At 39.7% G+C, this 24,016-nt stretch overlaps 1 protein-coding gene across 1 annotated transcript in view; it reads right to left on the bottom strand.

Annotated features, from left to right (window-relative positions):
• Positions 1–515: 515 nt before the first annotated feature.
• Positions 516–24,016, bottom strand: part of ADGRL4 (adhesion G protein-coupled receptor L4) — a 147,295-nt gene continuing 123,794 nt past the window's right edge. The window contains exons 14-16 of the mRNA XM_029063739.2: positions 4,105–4,196; positions 2,543–2,711; positions 516–2,217 (exon numbers count right to left, since the gene is read on the bottom strand). Coding sequence (XP_028919572.1) covers positions 2,155–2,217; positions 2,543–2,711; positions 4,105–4,196 — 324 coding nt within the window. The 3' untranslated portion in view covers positions 516–2,154. The remainder of the gene's footprint in view (positions 2,218–2,542; positions 2,712–4,104; positions 4,197–24,016) is intronic.

Below are 24,016 nucleotides of genomic sequence, written 5' to 3'. Positions count from 1 at the left end.
TCAGCGGAACCATATTTTATCATTGCAGTACATCATGCAAACCATCCTTAAATTAAAACACGCCGAGGGAAAATCCGTCTGCTGGTTATGACAGCTCTAAGTCTTTGCATTTTCTTCTCACAAGCCAGGTGTCCTACTGACAACAATGGGAGGATTGATGAATTTGAAGACATATAGAATGGCAGGGTTAAGAGTTGCCATCTGGATCGGACCTCGAGCTAAGTTAAGACGGCACTGCATTGACCCACGTTCTCAGACAAATGACTTCTGAAGTCATTACCCAGTTGGAAAGCATGTTTCCTGGCCTACTTCATCTTTTACTACAAGTGGCCAAGCACATGCATTTGCTTAATAAATATTCTCATGTGACAACGGTTGTAATGGGTCACAATTCTAACATATACGAGTAGAGGATTTGAAAAGATTGGTGCTCCCACAACCACTCGGGTGATAAATGAAAGTAGTAGCAATTGGTGGGCTTATCTGTTTTGACAAAAAACACATAGAAAAGTAAATGAGACAAAACATTCAGGTGATAAGTTTATTGGAGATGGGTGCTTTTTCACTTTAAACTTCATTTTTAAAATACCAAAATGAAATTAAGACAATTTTTGAAAATCTAAAGCTGAAACTTCCATGTATAAACACTTTTTTCATTCAGGGGTGCAACAATAATTACTTTTAGAAAAAACAGGCAAAATTGTCACGTTTTCCAGTGAGAAAATTTTAAGCAGATACAGACAGTATATTTAGGTGGACATATTCCATAAAATAATAAGAACTCTATAGCAAAATGAAACAGAGAAAACTGCAGAACTCCTGATTTCTTTGTTATAAATAACACATTTTTAAAAGACGTATTTTTTTAAACAAAAAGGACAAATTTTCCATTTATGAACAGCTACATATTTACAATGGTTTCTCATACAGAGTACAGATATTTAAAAGGAAGTCTGGTAATAAGCTCTATGGCATTTAGAGCACAAAAAAGTAAAGTACAAACTCCTCCCCGACCAACCCACCAAACTAGTGTATATTCACTGCAATAAAAAAGATTAAAAAAACTAGTAGAATATAAAATTTTATAAAATATCTTTTTTTCTATGTATCTGATGCCTGTCTATGCTATTGAAGCCTGTCTACTTGTTTTGTTGTCTGTCTCCCCCTTCTAGACTGTGAGCCCATTGTTGGGTAGGGATTGTCTCTATTTGTTGCCGAATTGTACTTTCCAAGTGCTTAGTACAGTGCTCTGCATACAGTAAGCACTCAATAAATATGAATGAATGAATGAATCTGCTTGTATTATGTTCCTGCACTGAAAGGCACTTTCTGCAATTTGATTTTGACAAAGAAGGGCAGAATTTCAAACATTTTATAAAATTACAAACTTATCCAACATTTTTTTTTTGGCTTAAACACCTGAAGTTGCAGCAGTGAATAACAATGAAGTGCACCTGCAGTTTAACTGTGAATTTAAAAAGGAACCAAGCCCCTGTCAAAGCATTCACAGAAGAAAACCCATTTATCAAAGTGGCCTAAGCTGTTTTCCTCAGAAATTCTACTTCATGCAAGACTGACAATTTGCAGACTTTCTACAATTATTTATTTGCTTTCAGAATCTCTCATTTATTTTATATATCAAAGTTTTCAAGGGGGAGAATTGTGTTGCAAGCCATTTTCTTTTAATATTCTGATCCGGTGCCTCTTCATTCTTCTTATAATAGTCCACTTTATGTAAAGAAGCTCGTTATTGCGGAAGGCAGGGGGTAACGTTTCAAAAGGCAAAATGATTCACAAAAATGTATATATCAGTTGGTTCTTTTATGATATTCAGATATTTCTCATGTTAGAACTAATATCTGAGCTTGGAAACAGCTATAGCTCTTTTAAGAATTCAATTTCTTTCCACTTCTATGCAATACTCTGCTTGAAAACCCATGACTTATAAGAGTGTACAGTATAGATACAGTAAGTATATTAAACATGATTTGATCGTCTAACTACAGTTCCTAGGCTGTAGAGAAAGTGATTGAGTCATAAAGTTTAACCATTCAATAGGTCATTCCATATTTTGGCAATATTGCTTGTCTTGATAATATTAGATGGCAGTCTTTGCTTCCCTACAAGAGGTTATTTCTGCATCTTCCCTTGTGTTTACCGTAAACATCCAAAACAACAAGGTACATTTTTGAATAACCTATAGTATTCTTCTTGGATCTGGAACAGAAGAGCACACAAATGGTTAATAATAAACATTGTATTCTGACCACAGAAAGCACTCAATTGTTAAAGGTCCTAAAAATCCTGCTAAGAGGCTTTTCGGGACAAGATTTTAAAGACAACATATTGCAAGACTGTTTACAGAGAGACAGAACTATCTAAGAGGTTCCTTGGAACTTTCCGTAAATGACTAACAACACCTGTTATCACTTTTGACATGAAATGTGTTGTATTTAAAAAGAAAAGCTGGAAAGATAAACCTGGACTGATAAGAGTTTTGTGTCTCTGGAATTCAGCACTGTTTACCCGAGGAAATACTCACTTTTCTAGATAACACACAAAGGAATAGGAAGATGAACATCCCCTGAAATGCATTGCAGATGGTGAAAAGGTATGCCGTCACCACTGACCCCTGGACCACGTGGAGAACGCCGAAGATCCAGGTAGCTCCAAGCAGGAACAAGAGGGCCAGGGCACCCCGGGCACACGACCTAGATTCCAATTACAATTAAGGCAGTCATGTGTTATTTGTTTCCCCAAATCGCTCATTAGAACATGGTGCACGTGTTCCTTCCAACTCGAGGAATTACCGCTTTCTTTTCCCAGAGACCGGACCCTAATTTTGAACTATGGTGCCATGGTGGAGAGCGCCCTTTAGGGTGTGCTGCGGTACTGTGAAACTCTGGGCTTCTGCAGACTGAGTGTAATGGTAAAACAGGACATCGTCAAAAAAATGGACTTTCTTAATCTTCAAATATATTTTCTCTAGGGTGCTGCAGTGCCATATGATTTGATTTTAAATCTACTGTTAGTGTAATTCCCCAAGGTAAAACATAAAACCGTTATGAAGTATTTCCCCTAAGAAACCTTGAAAAATGTACAGTATGTTCTTAGGTCAGCACACGTGCATGACATCAAAGGGATCTTATGGCTTCCTTTCAGGTTCAATTCCGCAGACCGTGCAGGATGTAAAACTAGATTTTTCTTTTCATAAAGGATTTTCATTTTGCAACACAAATAACGCTAAATTGTCCCAGGGTCAGGGTACTGATGTTTCTATATTAGAAGAAATGATCGCCTGTGACTTTTGGTAAAATATTGTACAGCCCCGCTCACTGACTATCCCAACGATTCATGCTGCCTGGAAAATGAAGCAACTAATGATTACTTTCTCCTTCATTCTTAGCCCAATCATTGTGAAATTTCCTTTGTATGGAAGGCATTTTTGCAGTTTCCTCAGAAAATGAATCATTTGCAACTTCATTAAAACTAGCTCAGTAGATGAGGCTATTGAGAGTAAGGAGTAAGAGAAAGTAATCAATCAAACAATTGCTAAATCCTAACTATAAATCTAGTGCACTGCACTGAAACTGCAGGAGTGTTTCTAAGCAACACAAACAGTAAGTTGTTTTCAATGTTCCCCACAGTACACTTCAGCTTTTCCTGCACAAATGATTTTCAAGGCCCCAATAAATCAGTTTAAAGAGAGCTAGTTGATGGAAATATCATAGCAGCATGCAAAGTTAAGAATCTTGGAAAATAAGGATACAGAGGCACTGAACTCTGTTGTAGTGATTCTTAACGAAGTGAATCATACCAAGAGCCTCATTCATTGTGGGAACACATTAGCTGGCTTTTCCCTTTGAAAAGGGGTTTCAGATTTGAAAAGGTGATTCTACTTGCAGCTTCAAAATAGGGTTGATAATCTTACACAGTGCACTGAATTTTTTAAGGCTTGGGCTTTTTCAGAAGTGCTCTTAAAACACATTTAAGGAAATGGAACGGGGATTTAAAAAGTACAGTGCGGCTTCCAGAGAAATGTCTGCAGTTAAAGTTACTGATGGCTAAGTCTTCCAAAGACAATGGGTTTAAAGGGAAACTCACCTTATGTTTTCATAGCAACTAACTTCTGGTTTTAACATTGCAGTATGTCGAAACACTTTGTATATAATCACTCCAAAAGCCAGGAGGTTAACCTAGAAAAAGGTATTCATTTCAATTCAGAGTGAAGCAATATTGAATGTTAAAACTATACAGAGGTCAAATAAAACTATCGGGTGGTAAATAGTTCTATTTATACAGAATCCAGAAAAAAAATGATTGTGAAAGATACTTCTCAGACCTATGTTTAATAAAAATGTACAAATTATTTACTGACCCTAGATGAGAGAAGTCAGTACCTCTATGAATCTCAGTCAGTATCCCTGACAACAATCTCCAAATTATTACTGATTTTTATTGCAAATCCATTAGATTCACAATGCAGATAAATTTAAGTACAGATACCAAACAACCCCACTTGAGTTAAATTATAATTCACATTGATGAACACACATCTTTTGTTGCCACTAATGTTGTTAACTTCTCGGGTATTGAAATCCTTTGGGTTTAGAAAGCTTTTGGTTTATGTAAAAAAAAAAATGAGAAAGCAACTTAGGTTGAAAGCGTCTTTGTTGAGTAATATGTGTTATATTTTATACTGATTTCAGTGGGGAAAAATGCTAGTGATGTCTCTGACACCTTTTATGATGACAGAGGGTTTTCGTGCATTGAAATAGAAGAGAGAAATGGCACCTTTGGCAAATAATGATCAATTAGTGGCTGAAACCTTTCCTAATTTGGGTTGGTTTCATCCCATAGATACTCTTAGATTTCTTTCATGCTATTTATTTGCTGGTTTCTTTTCCTTTCCTGCATTTGACTTCTTAATAAAACAAATGAGTAAAATAAGGGCATTCAGACTGCATTTGTGTATTCTCAATTGCAATTCCATGATTGTTTTAGTTAGGGACTGGGGACCGATTAGGATAGAATCCCACTTTTTTCCCAGAATGCTCCATACTTGATTTTGCTTTTTTAAACACAAGGGGAAAATCCACCATCCTTTCAATTTCCTTTATATTCTAAAAAATAATTTCAGGTGCTGTGGGTCATATTGGGCATCTATGAAAGTACTTTAAATGATCTTATAAACTCTAATATAATTTGGTTAATAAAACATTAATTGTCAAGGGATGGTTAGTAGTTTGGTGCTTAATCTGCATTGGATAATTTATGCTGATCATAAGATATTTTTGGAAACTATTTACATTTAAAATTCTGATAGATAAAGCTGAGTCATATAAAATTATGGTATATAATTCAGAAAGAAAAATTGAAGATCAGTGCCAAAATCCAGTATTTTTTATTTATATGCTGCTTCCCTTTAATCATCTATTTTGTGAGCCCTTAAAATTTTTGAAAATACATCGTAGTGTCATCCAAATGGACAAGCCAGTGTTGTTCAAATACTATGTTAAAAATAAATTTACAAAAGCAGAGATATCCACATTGTCACTTTTTTGAGGGATTGATCTTTGGAAAATTAAATCTTAGGGGTGTAATATATGATGGAAGACTCATGCGTGGCTTCCAGAATTGCCTATCCATTCTAATTATTTCATTAATTAATTCTTAGGGGAGGAATATTTCCACAAGAAGAGGAAAACAGACCTTTAGCATTTGGAGGGGGGAGACAGAATTGATTTAAAAAGCTGTAGCAGCAACATCATGTTAATTAGTTGGTTTTAAATAGACTAGAAAGAATAGTAGAACATGGTTTCTGTAATAATTTCCTGTAAGTATAAATCTTGAATATTTATCCTAGCTCCTATAATAATATTCCTCTGTTTAGGAGATCATATTGCACAACATATTCTTCCTTTGCACTGTACTGAATATGCTGACACTTTTCGACTACTTGAAGTGTCATTTTGACTAGAAATCATTTTTCTCTGCTAGAAAAAAGTTCATCTACTGGCACAAGACATTTTAATTCTAGAACTAAAATGATAAAACTTGGAAGTACAGACAGCTCCTTCAAGGAGCCACACCTTTACCAAGCAAGGGAGGAATTTACAGGATGTGATCTGAATTCCTCAAAGTTTTTTTTTTCTCTTCAATAGAGCTGAAGGCTGAAAAACAGTTTCATTTACTACGAGGGCTTCTCAGAAGCACATATTTATTTGGGGTCTGAAGTTCTAGGCCATACACTCCAATTAGGGCAGAAGAAATCTGCCACCTCCAGGGAAATTCAGCTCTAGAAAGTGCATTCTCCTGCTTAAATTAGAAAATGCTATCCATTCATAAAATCCAGTTGCCGCTAGGCAAGTGGCAAACTAATTCTTATTCTACAAAAGGAAAGCCCTGGACACTTTTCCAAAATCGAAGTCCTCACACGAATGGATCTTTAAAGTACCTCTGGATCAATTCTATTTATAATTGCCACAAAAACAAATAAACCCACACCAAAATGTATCATCGTATCAAACTGACTAAAAAATAGAACAAAATGGTTGATGGAAGACCATGTTTTTTTTTTTTCTGACACATTTGCCCAAATCTGCAGAAGCCTGACTATACTATATCCACTAATTGACATTTTATGGTAGACAAAATCTGCAGTATGGTTTTTCATAATGTGTTGCAAAAGCACCTACTAAACAGGCCTGCTTTTCTGAATTTCAAGTTCCCTGAGGGTAGTGATTCCGTGTACTAAATATTTTGTACTCTGTGAAGCACTTAATACAGTTTTGTACTCTGTGTGTGGTTGGAGTGGAAGTTGTAGTCATAGTATAGGAGAGAAGCAGCAAGGCTTAGTGGATAGAGCAAAGGCCTGGGAGTCAGAAGGAACTGGGTTCTAATCCTGCCTTTGCCACCTGTCTCTTGTGTGACCTTAGGCAAATCACTTCACTTCTCTGTGCCTCATTTACCTCATGTGTACAATGCAGATTAAGACTGTGAGCCCTTTGTGGACAGGCACTGTGTCCTATCTGATTAGCTTGTATCCACCCCAGCTCTTAGTATAGTGTCTGGCATTCATTCATTCATTCAATTGCATTTACTGAGTGCTTACTGTGTGCTGTACTAAGCACTTGGAAAGTACAATACAGCAGTAAAGAAAGACAATCCCTGACCACAACAGGCTTATGGTCTAGAAGGGGGGAGACACACATCAAAACAAATAAACAGGCATCAACATAAATAAATACATTTATAGATGTACACATAAATACATAAATTCTGTGGGGTGGGGAGAGGGGAAGAGGAAAGGGAGCAAGTCGGGGTGATGGTGAGGGGAGAGGGAGCTAAGGTAAAAGGGGGATTACTCTGCAAGGGCTTCTTGGAGGAGGTGCACCTTCAGTAGGGCTTTGAAGGTGGGGAAGAGTGATAGGTGGATTTGAGGCGGGTGGGCATTCCAGGGCAGAAGGAGGACATGGGCCAGGGGTCGGTGGTGAGACAGGCGAGATTGAGGCACAATGAGGTGGTTAGTACCTCAGTGCTTAGAACAGTGCCCTGCACATAGTAAGCACTTAACAAATACCAGCATTATTATTATTATTACCAGAGTAGCAGAGTGTTTGGGCTGGGATGTAGAAGGAGAGAAGGGAGGTGAGGTAAGAATGGGCAAGGTGATGGAGAGCTCTGAAGCTAACAGTGAGGAGTTTTTGTTTGGTATGGAGGTTGATAGGCAACCATTGGAGATTTTTGAGGAATTGGGTGACATGTCCTGAACGTTTCTGTAGAAAGATAATCTGGGTAGCAGAGTAAAGTATAGACTGAAGTGGGGAGAGACAAGACGCTTGGATGTCAGAAGGGAAGCTGATCGAGCAATCCAGTAGTATAGGATGAGTGATTGTTCTAACTTGGATGGAGTGGAAAGGGTAGGTCTTGGCAATGTTGTGAAGGTGAGAACGGCAGGTTTTGGTGATGGATTGGATATGTGGGGTGAAGGAGAGAGCAGAGTCAAGGATGACACTAAGATTGCGAGCTTGTGATATGGGAAGGATGGTTGTGCCATCCACAGTGATGGGAAAGTTTGGGAGAGGACAGAGTTTGGGAGGGAAGATAAGGAGCTCTGTCTTGGACACGTTGAGATTGAGGTGGCAGGAAGACATCAAAGTAGAGATGTCCTGAAGGCAGGAGAAGATGCAAGCCTGAATGGAGGGAGAAAGAACAGGGGAGGAGGCCAAGAAAAGTGAAGTGACTTGCCCAAGGTCACACAACAGACAAATGGAGGAGCTGGGATTAAAAATCCATAACCTTTCAACTTTCAGGGCAAAGCTCTATCTACTACACCGTGCTGCTTCCCTCACCAGGCAGATAGTGTGCACTTAAAAAATACCATAAAAACCTGTAGTTATAGTAGTAGTAGGATTTACTGATTGTCTGCTTGATGCAGCGCACTGCCCTAGGTGCATGAAAAGTTCAGAATAATTGCAATGGCAAGTTACCAGCACACAAGTAGTTTTCTACTCTAAGGGGTGCTAAATGAATGCAGGTGATTGATTGATAGATGTGAGGGAAATCTTGAAAGATGGACTGGGGTAATGGAAAGGCAATTTAAGAAACAGCATGGTATGTTCCCCTAACCTGGATCACCCTCCCCTTCCATTTATGCCAGGTGACCACTCTCTCTAACTTCAATAATGTTGGTATTTGTTAAGCGCTTACTATGTGCAGAGCACTGTTCTAAGTGCTGGGGTAGACACAGGGGAATCGGGTTGTCCCACGTGGGGCTCACAGTCTTAATCCACATTTTACAGATGAGGTAACTGAGGCCCAGAGAAGTGAAGTGACTTGCCCACGGTCACACAGATGACAAGTGGCAGAGCCAGGATTCGAACCCATGACCCCTGACTCCAAAGCCCGGGCTCTTTCCACTGAGCCATGCTGCTTCTCATTCAAAGCATTACTTCAAACTTCAAAGCATTACTAAGTTCACATCTCCTCCAAGTGGCCTTCCCCAGTTAAGCCTCTTTTCCCCAGGGTCTCTCTCCCTTCTGCATCATCCATGCACTTCAATCTGTGATCTTTGGACATCTGTCCCACACCCAATCCCATGGCACTTACATATATATCTTTAAATTACATATTATTAATTACTTATTTATTCATATTCATGTTTGTCTCCTCCTCTAGCCTATAAACTCATTATGGGCAGGGAACATTTCTACTAATTCTGTTATACTGCACTCTCTCATGTGCTTAATGCATTCTCTGCACGAAGTAAGTTCTCAATAAATACCACTGATTGATTGATTGGTAGACCTGGGTGTCGGTGGGCCTGGATTCTAGTCCCAGCTCCATCAATTAATTGCCTCCTTTGGAAAATGGAAATGTTACACTAAAACAAGCATTTATCAATGTATTAAAAAGATTCTCGGAAACTTATGCCTAGAATGCAAGTTCTCCAAGGAAGAAAAATGTCCTTATTTGCTGCTCAACTCAACCTTAGCTTTATCCACTGTAGGCTCAAAGACTAAGATTGCATAAGGAAAACTTCAGCAGAAAAGTAACTTTTTTTTGCATTTATTTCAAGTGCACCAATGAACTCAACTTTGTGTGGTGTGATGGTTTTTTCATTTAGCTATCGAGACTTAAGAAAAAGGCAAAAAATATTAAGTTCACTGTTATGATGAATTAAATCAAAATTGCAGATAAAGGATATATTTTTCAGTAATCATGCAAGATAGTACTTTCCTGAAATACTTGGGGATGAGTCCCAAATCTGTCATCCTACCTCTAACCTCCAACCTCTCATGCAGTCTCACATTTCCTATTACCACTAGGACCGGATCCATATTAGAGAAGCAGCATAGCTCAGTGGAAAGAGCCCAGGTTTGGGAGTCAGAGGTCATGGGTTCGAATCCCAGCTCTGCCACTTGTCAGCTGTGTGACTGTGGGCAAGTCACTTAACTTCTCTGTGCCTCAGTTACCTCATCTGTAAAATGGGGATTAACTGTGAGCCCCATGTGGGACAACCCGATTACCCTGTATCTACCCCAGCGCTTAGGACAGTGCTCTGCACATAGTAAGCGCTTAACAAATACCGACATTTTTATAGTAAGCGCTTAACAAATACCAACATTATTATATGGAATCCCCGGCAATAAGCTCAGCATTTCGAAAGCGGAATTCATTGTCTTCCTTCCCACATCCACTCTTCCTCCTAACATCCACAGTCAACAGAATAAGGATTTGAAGGTGGAGAGAGAGTGGTGGTCTGCTAAATATGGAAGGGTAGGGAGTTCCAGGCTAGGGGAAGAACATGGGAAAGGTGTCAGGGGCAAGATAGATTACATCGGGGCACAGGGAGTAAGCTGGAGCTAGAGGAGTGGAGTGTGAAGCTTGAGCCATAATAGGAGATCAGTCAGGTGAGGTAGGATGGGGTGAGTTGATTGAGTGCTTTAAAGCCAATGTTAAGGAGTTTCTGTTTGATGAGGAGGTGAATGGGAAGCCATTGGGGGTTCTTGAAGAGTGGGGAGACATGGCCTAAATGTTTTTGCTGATAAATGACCAGTACAGCATAGTGGAGTATGGCAAGCGAGTGACTTGCCCAAGGTCACATAGCAGACCCAAGGTCACATAGCAGACAAGTGGAGAGGGGATTGGTACCCAGATCATTCTGACTCCCGGCCTGGCGTTCTATCCACCAGAAAATCCTGCTTCTTACTACCAAGCCACAAGATTGCCTGATCTTCTGACCCACGGTGGGCCCCGGGAAGGAAGGATGTGGAACCTTCTGTGAAGTATGGGGGAAGGCACCCAGGCTGACTGCAGGAACACGGATTGGGGGGCACTTCCTATACGGGAGGTTCTGTGTGCCGGGGAGCAGACTGTCTACCTGCGATTTCAGATTGCATCATATGACTGGCAGATATCAGTCATACTGGGAGAGTGGGATTGGTAGGCTTTTTAGGATGCCCAGATACAGTCACAATCCAAACAAATGCCTTCTGTGCAAATCACAACCCCACTGCAGCACTGTGCTCTGCACAGATTAAGCGCCCAATAAATACTGTTGATTGACTGATCAGCACACGTGTATTTATGCTTGGCATTTTGTACCTATAGATTTACATACTCTAATCCATCAATCAATAAATGACATTCCCTGAGTAGTCACTGTGGTCAGAGTACTGTAGTAATCACTTGAGAAAGTACAATACAATGGAGCTAGTAGACACGATCTCTGCATTGGAACGGATCTTCTCCCATTACATCTAAATCCTGAATGATGTCATATACACACAAGCTCATTAATACCTTAAAAATGAACAGTGATTAATTCATTCCCTTATCCCAGTAGTTTGCTTTACCTTTCAAACGTTTTCAACTCAGACAATATATTATGTATCTGGGGAATCACGGAGTAGCCTGAGCACATTTGACTGCAAGAAAGGGACTGTGGGATCCACCCCCATGCTTTATTTTATGGGAGAGAATGAAAATCACTCTGGAGATGATAGACCAAATACTAGGCATATTTAACCCCCTGTAAGCAGCAAACAGTCCATTTAATTGGAGAATACATTATTTTCCTTCTCCTACTAAAAGGAAATTTAGAAATAAGAATTTGCATTTTACTTTGTGATATCCTCATAAAAGAACAGCAGGCACACTATAGCTTGTTTCAGTTTAAAACTCTTTAAGGCCAGAATATTTCCATTTGCTAGTTTAAGAGAAAAGGGTTAGAATGAAAGCAGACGATTATTCTGAAAGATTCACATATAGAAAATCTGATTCATTCTGTCTGAGCACTTCAAATTCAGACTTCAAAATGAAGCACCCAAATCAGTCATTTTTTCCTTTCTTAGTTTCTTTCTCAATAATTGATGAAACCATCTATATGCTGATGTCAGATCTCAACAAAAAGAATGAGAACATTTTTCCTGCTGCTCTTAGACACTTGCTTGATTTTTTTACATACAATAGATTGAATTTGTCTCCTTTGAAATGTGCGATATTCAGAATTTCTCCATTCCTTCAACTATTCCCATTATCTCAAAATTAACCAGCCAGGATGGTTCAGTTTCCACCACAGGCAGGGTACAGATTTCAGAAAGTCAATTAAATGGATGTGGGAAGAGCCGGTCCTTACCCTAGTCCTGTGCTCTTTCAGTCAGAGCACAGCATACAATATACAACATCTTAAGCTTCCAAAGGAAAAGGCATGCTAGATTAATTCCAGGAAGTGACTCACAAGCTGACCATCAAAGAGTTGGAGTTTTGTCTTCTGTCTAATTCATTTTATTACCTTCCAAATGAGACAAATGCATGCCTTTGCTTCAATGTATAGCTTTGAAAAATTGTAAAAAAAAATCCTAAAATCAATTAGGATAAAATAAATACTTAACTATAGCTGAGCAAAGTTTTCTCCTTACATGCTCTAAAACTCCAATTATTAAAAAATGCAAATACATGAAAGCTAAGTGCATGAATATCTCGGCTAAATATGTATTACTTCTATCATAAAATGGAAATGTATTATAACTATCTAATAAAACACTATGGATACACTATCAGAATGACTGCAGATGGAGGTGGGGCACTCTGGGAGAGATGTGTCCATGGTGTCGCTATGGGTCGGAGATAACTCGAAGCCATAGACAAAACAAATATAACATGCTTGGCAGGGACACAGAGGCCAATATTTGCATTTAGAGAATAGTGTACATTTTATAGTTTTGTGGTCCATATTTGAGTCTATTGCCCTGCCCTTCCCAAAGACACATTATAAATAGTAAATAACTGCCCTTCTGGCCATTTAAGAAACTAGTTATGATGAATACTATTGGTATGGTTTATAGCATTCTGAACCTAAATTCTGGAAGAAAACAGATAATTCAGGGCAAAAATATGGTTTGGTGCATGAATTATACAAATGGAGCAGATAATGCTCTTTCACATCAGCATTTGCAAAAGGAGTTGAGCCCTGGAATACCTCTTATGATCAGCAAACTCCTTCCTAATGGAAGTAAAAACCGTGCTTCCACATCACTTAGATCTCAACTGAACTGAGTCTACGTGATCTAAATAAAAAGGATCATTGATCAACTATCTGTTTCATTTTCTCCATGTAGTTAATCCAACTGGATAATTCAGGACAAAATTATGGTTTGGTGTATGAATTATACAAATGGAGCAGATAATCCTGAATCACTCCATCCATCAATAGTAACACTGAATAAAAGCCTATATGTAAAGCATTATATTAATCATTGTGAGGACTATGTTAATTTCATAATGAGAATGCCTGACCACAGTATAGTGGAGGAAAATTCAATGTATTGATCCCCACACCCTGTTCCCCTGTTTTCAGCCCTTCCTTACATCATCCTCCTAAGGAACCCTCATTGATTTCTAGAGGTGGTGGGTGGGAATCATATGAGTAATGCAAGGTGTATTACTCGTAAGAATTACAATTTTTGTTCCTACTGTGTCTATGGAGTCTTTTTTACTCAGTGCCTCTCTTCTGAGCCCTGGGGTCATGGGACAGGAATCCCCAAAACTGACCTCAGGAAGGGAATTTGTAACAGAACACCTATTCAACTCTGGCCAGTCAGTGAGTTTTGAAATACAACATTAACATTTCAAATGCTGCAAATCAGTCTAAAGTTGAATTGCAAAGATGAATACATGGCTAGGGTAAGATGTGAGTCTTCTGAATTACCTTGTGTTCTCAGGGCCAGGCTACGGAGAGGAATAACCAGGAGGAGGTACTTGAGGTGCAAAATCCTTTCATTGCACCTTATTAATTTCCTTTCTGGCTTTGATCAGCAACTTTGCTCAGGCACAGAGTGTCATGAGAGTAGTAAAGGAAGTGAACTTCAGGGAGCTATTCAGTCTTTCGTGGTTGGCAAAGCACCCACCATCACACTGGAAATCTCTTGGCCCTAGATATGAGGTCTGTAGAAATGGCTCTCTTGCAGCAGTGTTTATCTGGACCTTAGCCAACTCTTCCATCCTCCAAACCCCAAATCCAAGACCATTATTCTGTTTTCTGGATTCCCCCTGAAGGTTACTGTGGATTTCTACTAGGATTTCCAACCACTTCAATGGAAGCTTTCCTGTCCATGATTCTGGGATGGCAGGAATGAAAGGAAGGTGTCCTATTTCACTGCATTAGACCCATGTCAGTTTTGGCACATAGTAAGAATTTAACAAATACCACAATTATATTATTACTTCTTTTCTCCAGTGACTCTCAGGGGCTTTACTGCCCCATGTCCCTTATCCACAGGGGTGTGGAATCTGAGTTAGGTCTCTGTGTTTAACCATCAAAAGCAAGGGACTCAATCCACTCCTATTGATTCTGACATAGAGGTGGGAAGAAAAATGGGAGATAAGATAAAGAAAGAAGAAGAGAGGATGGGATTCTCATTTACTTGTTTTGATGTCTGTCTCTCCCCTTCTAGACTGTGAGCCTGTTGTTGGGCAGGGAATGTCTCTATTTGTTGCTGAGTTGTACTTTCCAAGTGCTTCGTACAGTGCTCTGCACACAGTAAGCAGTCAATAACTATGATTGAATGAATGAATGGAGGAAATTGAAGAAGCAAGAATGAGGACACGAGAAGCCTCAGAAAGCAACAGAAAAGATCAAACCAGAACACAGATACAGGGAAAGACACAATCCAGTTTTTGTCAGAATTAATTCAAACTTTTAAAATTACAGCTGCATGGGCTAGAAATTGGGATAAGCTTGAAAAATACCTACATACCATACCTATTTTTAATACCTCATAGGCAATATATTATAAATTTTGCTTAAATTCAACAGGCCTGCATTTCAGATAGAGCACAAGGGAAAAAAAACATTAATCAACAAGTAGGCAGGCTACTACTTCATCGTGACAAGTATTTCCAGAGGTTGCAGCTGTCTACAAATGTTGTTTTATTCATATTCCTTATCTCCAAAACAATGAACTAATAAATCTTGGAGACTATTGGAATATTTGAACTCCATATTTTTTTTTTCACATAGTACCTTTGGCAGCATTCACGCGGATCTCCATTAATAGAGCATTCTACTATGTGGTAAACTAATTCAAGGAGTAAGAGAAACAAGCAAGGAGAGCTAGAAACACATACAAATGAGCGATGCTATGACCTAATGGGCCTAGGTGAAATCTCATGGTTTCATTCTTATAAGTGGTTTGTCATCATAGATGGACAAAATCCATAGATGCTGTTTGAATGGGAAGCAAAGGTGATGAAGGAGCTTTACCTATCAAAAGTATTTTGCATAGTAGCTAGAGCACGGACCTGGGAGTCAGAAAGTCATGGGTTCTAATCCCGGCTCTGCCACTTGTCTGCTGTGTGATCTTGGGCAAGTCACTTCATTTCCCTGGGCCTCAGGAACTTCATCTGTAAAATGGGGAATGAGACTGTGAGCCCCATGTGTGACAGGGATTGTGTCCAACCAGATTTGGTTGTATCCATCCCAGTGCTTAGTACAGTGCTTGGCATATAGTAAGTGCTTAACAAATTCTGTAATTATTATTTTTAAAAAATTCTGGGAATTTTACTGTGGCCTCACCATCCTAGGATGTAAATCCCCCTTAGAGGAACTGACCAATGAGTGACCTCCCCCAAACTTATTTTAACCCTGAGAACCAAAATTAGCCACTCTGAAAAGCAGCAAGCCATTCAGTAGGACAATAAGAATGCATGAATTTATACTATCTTGCAAAAATTCCTCACTGTCACCAGCCCTACTTTTTTGACTTTTGACAAAAACAAAGTGCAGTATCGAATTCTCCTCAATATGTCCTGACTAATGGATAAGATTTATTTATCACCATCACAACATGATTTCTGAAACGTCTTTTTATCCTGCATTTTTTTGCTGCCAATTTACCCAAACAGAGCATCAGAGAAGAGTGATGGATTGATAATAAAAGGTCTTTATCTGGTCCTCAGCCAACTCTTCCATCCTCCACACCTGGAATCCAAGCCCATAATTCTGCTTTCTTGATTCCCCCTGAAGATTACTATGGATTACTACTGGGATTTCCAACCACTTTAATGGAAGGTTTCCTGTCCATGATTCTGTGATGGCAGGAGTGGAAGAAAGGTGTCCTATTTCTCTGCATTTCATCCACCTCAATTCTTGGCACATAGTAAGAATTTAACAAGTACCACAATTATATTATTACCTCTTTACTCTCAGGAGTTTTATTGTCTCATGTCCCTTATCCACAGGGATGTGCAATCTGAGCTGGATCTCTGCTTAATCATATCAAAAGCAAGCAACTCAAGCTACCCTTATTGATTCAGATATAGAGGTGGGAAGAAAAGTTGAAGAGAAGATAAAGAAAGAAGAACAAGAGAGAATGGGATTCTCTACAGTGACCGTAGGAGATGAAAAAAGCAAGAATGAGGACATGAGAAGCAGCAGAAAGCAACAGAAAAGACCAAACCAGAACAAAGATACAGGGCAGAAAGACACAATCCAGTTTTTGTCAGAATTAATAGAGCACAAGCCTGGATAGAGTGCAGGCCTGAGAGTCAGAAGGGTCTGGGTTCTAATCCCATTGCCTACACTTGTCTGCTCTGTGACCTTGAGCAAGTCACTTAACTTCTTTATGCCTCAGGTACCACATTTGTGAAATGAGATTAAGACTGTGAGCCCTTTGTGGGACAGGGACTGGGTAATACCTGAGAAGCAGCGTGGCGCAGTGGAAAGAGCACGGGCTTTGGAGTCAGGGCTCATGAGTTCAAATCCCAGCTCTGCCACTTGTCAGCTGTGTGACTGTGGGCAAGTCACTTCACTTCTCTGTGCCTCAGTTCCCTCATCTGTAAAATGGGGATTAAGACTGTGAGCCCCACGTGGGACAACCTGATTCCCCTGTGTTTACCCCAGCACTTAGAACAGTGTTCTGCACATAGTAAGCGCTTAACAAATACCAACATTATTATTATTATTAATCCAATTACCTTGTATCTACTCCAGTGCTTAGTATAGTGCCTGGTACATAGTACGCACTTGACAAGTACTATTATTATTGTGATTAATAATAATAATAATAATAATAATAATAATGGAGAATGACATAGGGTTGATTATTGAACCAACCTCCTTGCTGACTTCCCTGCCACCTGTCCCTCCCCACTCCAGTCCATAGTTCATTCTGTTGCTCGGATCATTGTTCTACAAAAGTTGTTCAGTTTCCCTACTCCTCAAGAACCTGCAGTATTTGCCTGCATCAAACAGCAACTCCTTACCAGTGGCTTTAAAGCACTCAATCACCTTGCCCCCTCCTACCTTACCTCTCTGCTCTCCTACTACAACCAAGCCCACCCACCTCACACCTCTAATGCTAACCTACTCACTTTATCTCAATTTCATTTATCTCACTGCCAACCTCTCACACATATTCTGCCACTGTCCTGGAATGTCTCCCTCTTCATATCCAGGAGACAATTACTCCCTCCACCTTCAAAGCCCTGTTTAAGGCACATCTTCAAGAGACACACCTGACTAAGGCCTCATTTCTTCTTCTCCTACTCCCTTCTGCATCGCCCTGATTTGCTTCCTTATTTAAACCCTCCCCATGCCTCACAGCACTTAGGTACATATCTGTAATTTATTTGAATTAATGTCTGTCTTGCCCATTAGACTGCATAAACTCACTGTAGGCAAGGACTGTGTCTACCAACTTTGTTAAATTATTTTTATATTGTACTCTCCCAAGCATTTAGCAGAATGTTCTGCACACAGTAAGCATTTGGTAAATACAACTGAATGAATGAGACCCTGGCTCAACTGTGGGGGATTATTTATTTATTTAGGTATTTGTTAAACACTTAGCTATATGCCTGGCACACAGACAAGCAATTTGCCCTAGTGGATAGTGTAAATAGGTCTTGGAGTCAGAAGGACCTGGGTTCTAATTGTAGCTCTGCCACTTTTCCGCTGTGTGACCTTGGGTAAGTCATTTCACTTCTCCGGGCCACAGTTATTTCTTATGTAAAATAGGGATTAAGACTGTGAGCGCCATGTTTTACAGAGACTGTGTCCAATCTGATTACCTTGTTTCTACTGCAGGGCTTAGAACAGTGTCTGGCACATAGTAGGCCCCGTAAAAAAGTGCTGGGGTAGATAAAAGCTAATTGGATTGGACACAGTCCATGCCCTACATGGTCTCATAGTCACAATCTTTACAGATGAGGTAACTGAGGCACAGATAAATTAAGTGAATTGTTCAAGGTCTCACAGCAGACAGGTGGCAGAGCTGGGATTAGAATTCAGGTCCTCTGACACCCAGGCCTGTACTATTTCCTCTAGGCCATGCTGTTTCCCATAAATTCAAGTAAAGTGTTTTTTGAAGGCTTTTGGGGATTAGAGCTTAATTTCTTCAAACATAATCAAGCAAAGGTTGTTCTTCAGTGCTGACAACATCAATAAGAAACTCAAATATCAATTAAAGAAAAATTATTTTACATTATTTCTTCAAACTTGTATACTTTGATCTAATCCATTGTATGGGTTTACCTACAATTGCTGCACTTCTAAAAAATATTAGGAAGGAAGAAATAAATTGGGGATATTATCTTTGACTTGCAGCTTACTTTACAAAGGTTTAAAATCTCTTTATTCTGCAATGCAGTCTTTTGGCTACCTGACCCAGTGCTTTTCAAGCGTAGTCAGCATCTAAGAATAATAACAGCAATACTTCTCAGGCAGGATCAATTGACCCACTGGTCTACACTTCAGAATTCCAAGATATCCTTAATATTTATGAGCAAACTCATTGGGAAGTAGTGATTCTCTGTAAATTAATCAAAGCAGAACTTTACTGATATGTTGGTAATAGACATCTCAACTGATCACACTTAGTTCTTAGAATAGATGTAGATCATATAGATTATCTTGAAACAATGTACACAGAGGTAGAGAATTCATCAGCAATGAACTGTTTCTTTTCTTAATCATTTATGTGTTATCTCAAAGGTATATTACATTATAATCTCAAACCACAAACTTGGCAGGATCCCAGTGAAAGCCCATCATAGAATGTAGATCTTCCTGTTATGAAGGAATATAATATCTCAGTTTAAAAATTAGAGCTACTGTGAGCTGATCAAGAGAATTGAACTCTGGGAACAAGTCCCCTTAGGCTTGCTTAGAAAAAACTGTAAACTCAATGCCATTCATTCATTAGACTGAGGATGAAAAGTCAACTCAAAAGCTGCCGGTAATTATAGATTTATATTAGAAGATTCAGTAGCTTTCACTGTTTATCCGAGAACAAAAATATTACTTCCTTTTCTAATTCCCTAATTGTTTTTGCTGAGATATTTCTCCACTGACTTTAAATTAATTAAGTCCTTTCTAGAATAGCGATCTTGACAGCTTTAAGAAACAGAGAAATCAGAGCTTGCTAATTAAACAGGTGCCTCCAAGTGCTCAAAGCTGTGGTTACAGTACAATATTGGTGCTTCTGAACATTACCTTCATTCCCAAATAAATATGTCCCTGCATCTACCTTACAAGAGTATCAGCATGGCCTAGTGAATAGTACACAGGTTTAACAGTTAAAGAACCTGGAATAGAATCCTGGTTCCGCCATTTATCTTTGGCAAGTCATTTAACTTCTCTGTGTCTCTGTCACCTCATCTGTAAAATGGGAATTAATGGGGATTAAAATGGGGATTAAAAGTGGCATTGTGCCTAGCACAGAGTGAGCACTTAACAAACACCCTTTTTAAAAAAGTATCAAAATGCACAACCACAGGGGAATTTTTAACTCTTTCACTTTTTCAACAAAAGCACTTCTACAGAAATCCATGGGTTAAAGTATGGTGTACGACCCAAAATAATGTACACAGCAAGTAACCAAAACTAGCATTTGAATTGGCCTTATCAAATCTCTTCTTTTCCTGAGACTTAGAAATACATTACTTTGTGTAAACCTGATTCTTCCAGACATAAAAAGATACTGGTTTTCTGCTCCATTTTGCATAAAATGGGCCATGTATAGCTATTTCTGAGTTGCTGAGTTGGCCTCTATGCTTTGTGGAGGTATTGGTTCCAGTTTGGATTGCCAGATATGATGGGAGACATATGCACTTCAGATGCCCTTTGACTAGAATTCCTTCCTACGTGGAAGGCCCTGCTCAGTGCCCAGAAACTAAATCTTTCCCTAAGAGAGGAAGAGTGAGTCTCCCTATTGGCTCCTTCCTGCATATTTATGCAGCCTAAAGATAGTTTGTCCTGTCATAGGATGTACAGGGGTAGGGGTCAATGAATAAAGAGGAAAATTATATATTCCAAGAGGAGTCAGAGAGTTAATGGATCGCTAATAATTTGTCCCTCTTGGGGAACAGTGACCCGTAGTCCTTCATCCCTGACTGGTGGTAAACTCGGGTGGGGGAGGGTGAAACCACTTTCTCCTCCATTCCAGAGAGGACAGAGGGTAGGTCACTGCTCCTCCATTGATGGATCATCATGGTCTTGGTGGACCATTCAGTTAATGCACTAAATGGATTGATCTTCCCGCTAATTGGAGGACAGAAACAGAACTCGCTTTAAACTTAAAAATCAAAGTGAATCAGTTGATTTCACACTAGGACAAGTGGAGGCTCATTTTTCTCTTACTTCCTTTTTACCTCTAACTGAAGTCAGGATGGCACTTTAGCCACTGACTAAACTTGATGAGTGCCATTTCAATTAATTGGGTGTTTCTGTTCATCCGGCACAATATGGCCTTCCTCATTTTCAATGCCCTCCTGAAATCACAACTCCATCAAATGGCCTGCCCTAATTAATCACACATCTCCTCACCCTGTTTCCCTTTTTCCACTCCACCCTACTGCCACTTCAACATCATCAAAGCACTAAAATGCTCACACTCTCCCCATTGAACCTAGGTATACATCTTTAAATTATTTCTTTTTTTTTAATATTAATGTCTATCCTCCCCTCCCTCTAGACTGTAAGCTCACTGTGATCAAGGAATGTGTCTGTTTATTGTTGTATTGCACTCTTCCAAGAGCTTAGTAGTGTGCTCTGCACACAGTAAGCATTCAATAAATGTGATTGAGTGAATTAATGAATGACTTTAATCAATTAATTAATCAATTTATTGCATGTTTATTCTGTACAGAGTATTGTACTAAGCACTTGGGAGAGTACACTACAAATGAGTTGGTTGACACATTTCTTTCCCACAAGGAACTTACTCTCTAGAGGATGATATAAATAAATTATGCATCTGTACATAGCACTGTGGGACTGTGGGTAGGGAGAATGTCAAGTGCTTAAAGGGTACAATTGCATAGGTGATGCAAAGGGTGAGGGAGTAAGGAAAAAGAGGGCTTAATCAGGGAAGGCCTCTTGGAAAAGATGTGCTTATAATAGAGTTTTGAAGGTAGGGAGAGTGGGGGTCTGTCATTTATAGAGGGGGGGGAGGACTTCTACATCAGAAAGAGGACATGGACGAGGGGTCATAGATGAGGGTTCACAGATGCAGTGTGGTCTAGTGGATAGAGCTTGGGCCTTGGAGTCGGCAGGAACCAGGTTTTAATCCTTGCACCATCACTTGTCTGCTGTGTGACCTTGGGCAAGTGAGTTAACTTCTCTACACCTCAGTTAAAATGAGGATTAATGCTGTGAGCCTTAGGTGGGACATGGACTGAATCTGTGCCAGTGTTTGGTACAGTGCCTGGCATATAGAAAGTGCTTAACAAATATAAAAATAAAAAGAGATGAGAGTGCGGTAGAGTGAGTAGGTTGGTGTTAGAGGAGTGAAGTGTGCCCTGGGTTGTAGTAGGAAATCAGCAAGGTCAGGTAGGACTGGGCAAGCTGATTGTTTTAAAACCAGTGGAAAAGAGTTCCCATTTAATGCAGAAATGGATGTGCAACCACTGGAAATTCTTGAGGAGTCGGGAGACATGGACTGAAGGTTTTTTAGAAAAATGATTTGGGCAGTAGAGTGAAATATGGATTGGAGTGAGGAGAGACAAGAGAGACCAGGAGGTCAGTGAGGAGGCAATGTGGTAATCAAGGTGGGATATAATAGTATGTAATTTATTCATTCATATTAATATCTGTCTCCCCCCTGAACTATGACCTCATTGTGGTCAGGGAATTTGTCTGCTATTGTTATATTGTATTCTCCCAAGCATTTAGTACTGTGCTCTGCACATAGTGAGCACTCAATAAATAAGATTGAATGAATGAATGAAGAGTTTGGATCAGTGTGGAAAGTTTGGAATTGGAATGTGGATTGTGGAGTCAGTGTGGAAAGGGTGAAATTTAGCAGTGTTGTGAAGGTAGAACTGACAAAATTTGGTGACCGACTGAATATGTGGATTGAATAAGATAGATGAGTCGACGATGATGCTAAGGTTACTTGCTTGTAAGATTGGGAGGATACTGGTGGTCTCTATCTACAGTCGTGGAAAAGAGGGCAGGGGAAGGGATTTAGGTAGGAAGATGAGGACTTCTACTTTGGACATGTTTAGCTTGAGGTGCCAATGGGACATCCAAATAGAGATGTTTTGAAGGAAAGAGAAAATGAAAGACGGCAGAGAAAGAGGGAGGACCAAGACCGAAGAGGTAAATTTGGGAATCATCTGCTATTACTTCCTCCTAAATGCAATTTCTTTCAGTGTTTCCCTACCCGCCAGATCATAAGCTTTATGAAGGCAGAGGTTGTGTCTCCTAGCTCTATTCAACTCTCCTAACTGATCAGTGCAGTGCTCTGAACAGGATATGGGATCATTAAGTATGGTTGATTGATTGATTGATTGATTGAACACTTGCAGAGTGTGAAGCTTGATACAAAACACTTGGGAGGGTATAACAGAATCAGTAGAAATGATTCATGCTCTCAGTCCTCCCTACATTATAGTCTGCATGGCTCAGTGCATGCCACCTATCAGCTGGGTGACTTTGGAGAAATCATGTAACTTCTTGGTGCCTCAGTTACCTCATCTGTAAAATGGGGATTAAAAGTGTGAGTCCTATGTGGGAAAACCTGATTACCCTGTATATACCCCAGTGCTTATAACAGTGCTCAGCACATAGTAAGCACTTTACAAATACCAACATTATTATTATTATTAATCTAGTGGTGAAGACCCTAGTTTCTATAGATACATACTCCATGACCTTAACAAGATCCTGAATCCCTCCATTTTCCTTTACTGCTTCTCTTAGTATAATTCCGTTTTTTCTTCAGTAAATGCAACTTCTTTTCCATGGTTCCTTCTCCTAAAACTACCAGGGATCCTTTCTCTACAAGAATCCTGGAAAAAGTTAGAGAGGAATCAGTTTTCCAGGAAAATGCTCCAATTTCTAGCATTCTGGTAGACTTGTCTTATGCTGAGTCGTTTCCTACCCATAGCGACACCATGGACACATCTCTCCCAGAACATCTGCTGTCCATCTGCAATTGTTCTGGTAGTGTATCCTTAGAGTTTTCATGGTAAGAATATGGAAATGGCTTACGACTGCCTCCTTCCATGCAGTCAACTTGAGTCTCCACCCTTGGCTCTCTCCCATGTCACTGCTGACCAGCGAGGGTGAGTTTTGACTTATAGAGGATTGTCTTCCACTCGCTAGCCACTGGCCAAGCTAGGCATGGAATGGGCATGCCTCTACCTGACTCTCCCTCCCATACCTGAGACTGGTAGAGTATTGGAAATTCTCCAGGTGTGACCCTGAGAGGGGAATTCTAGTAGACTACACTGCAGAAAACATTAGAATAAAATCAGTTTTAGTGCTTACTAGGTGCCAGGTGTGGTGAGCCCACAGCAAGCTGCCTTAATAGTGACTGTTTGTGATGCCATGAACAACACAAGGAAGAGACTCGTAAAGGCACTGATGGGCTCTACTTGAGGACAGGAGGTTGCCGGCCTGTAGGGGAGGAGCATGGAGGGAGGTGTGGTCTTCTTTACCTGCTCTATGGAGTAATGGGCCTGGATCAATCAATGATGGCTATGTAAAGCCACAACTGCGATGTCT

This window comes from Ornithorhynchus anatinus, chromosome 4 (assembly GCF_004115215.2).
Source record: "Ornithorhynchus anatinus isolate Pmale09 chromosome 4, mOrnAna1.pri.v4, whole genome shotgun sequence".
Lineage (NCBI taxonomy): Eukaryota > Metazoa > Chordata > Mammalia > Monotremata > Ornithorhynchidae > Ornithorhynchus > Ornithorhynchus anatinus.
The sequence above is the reverse complement of the archived record's forward strand: the minus strand, read 5'-3'. Positions and strand labels throughout refer to the sequence as shown.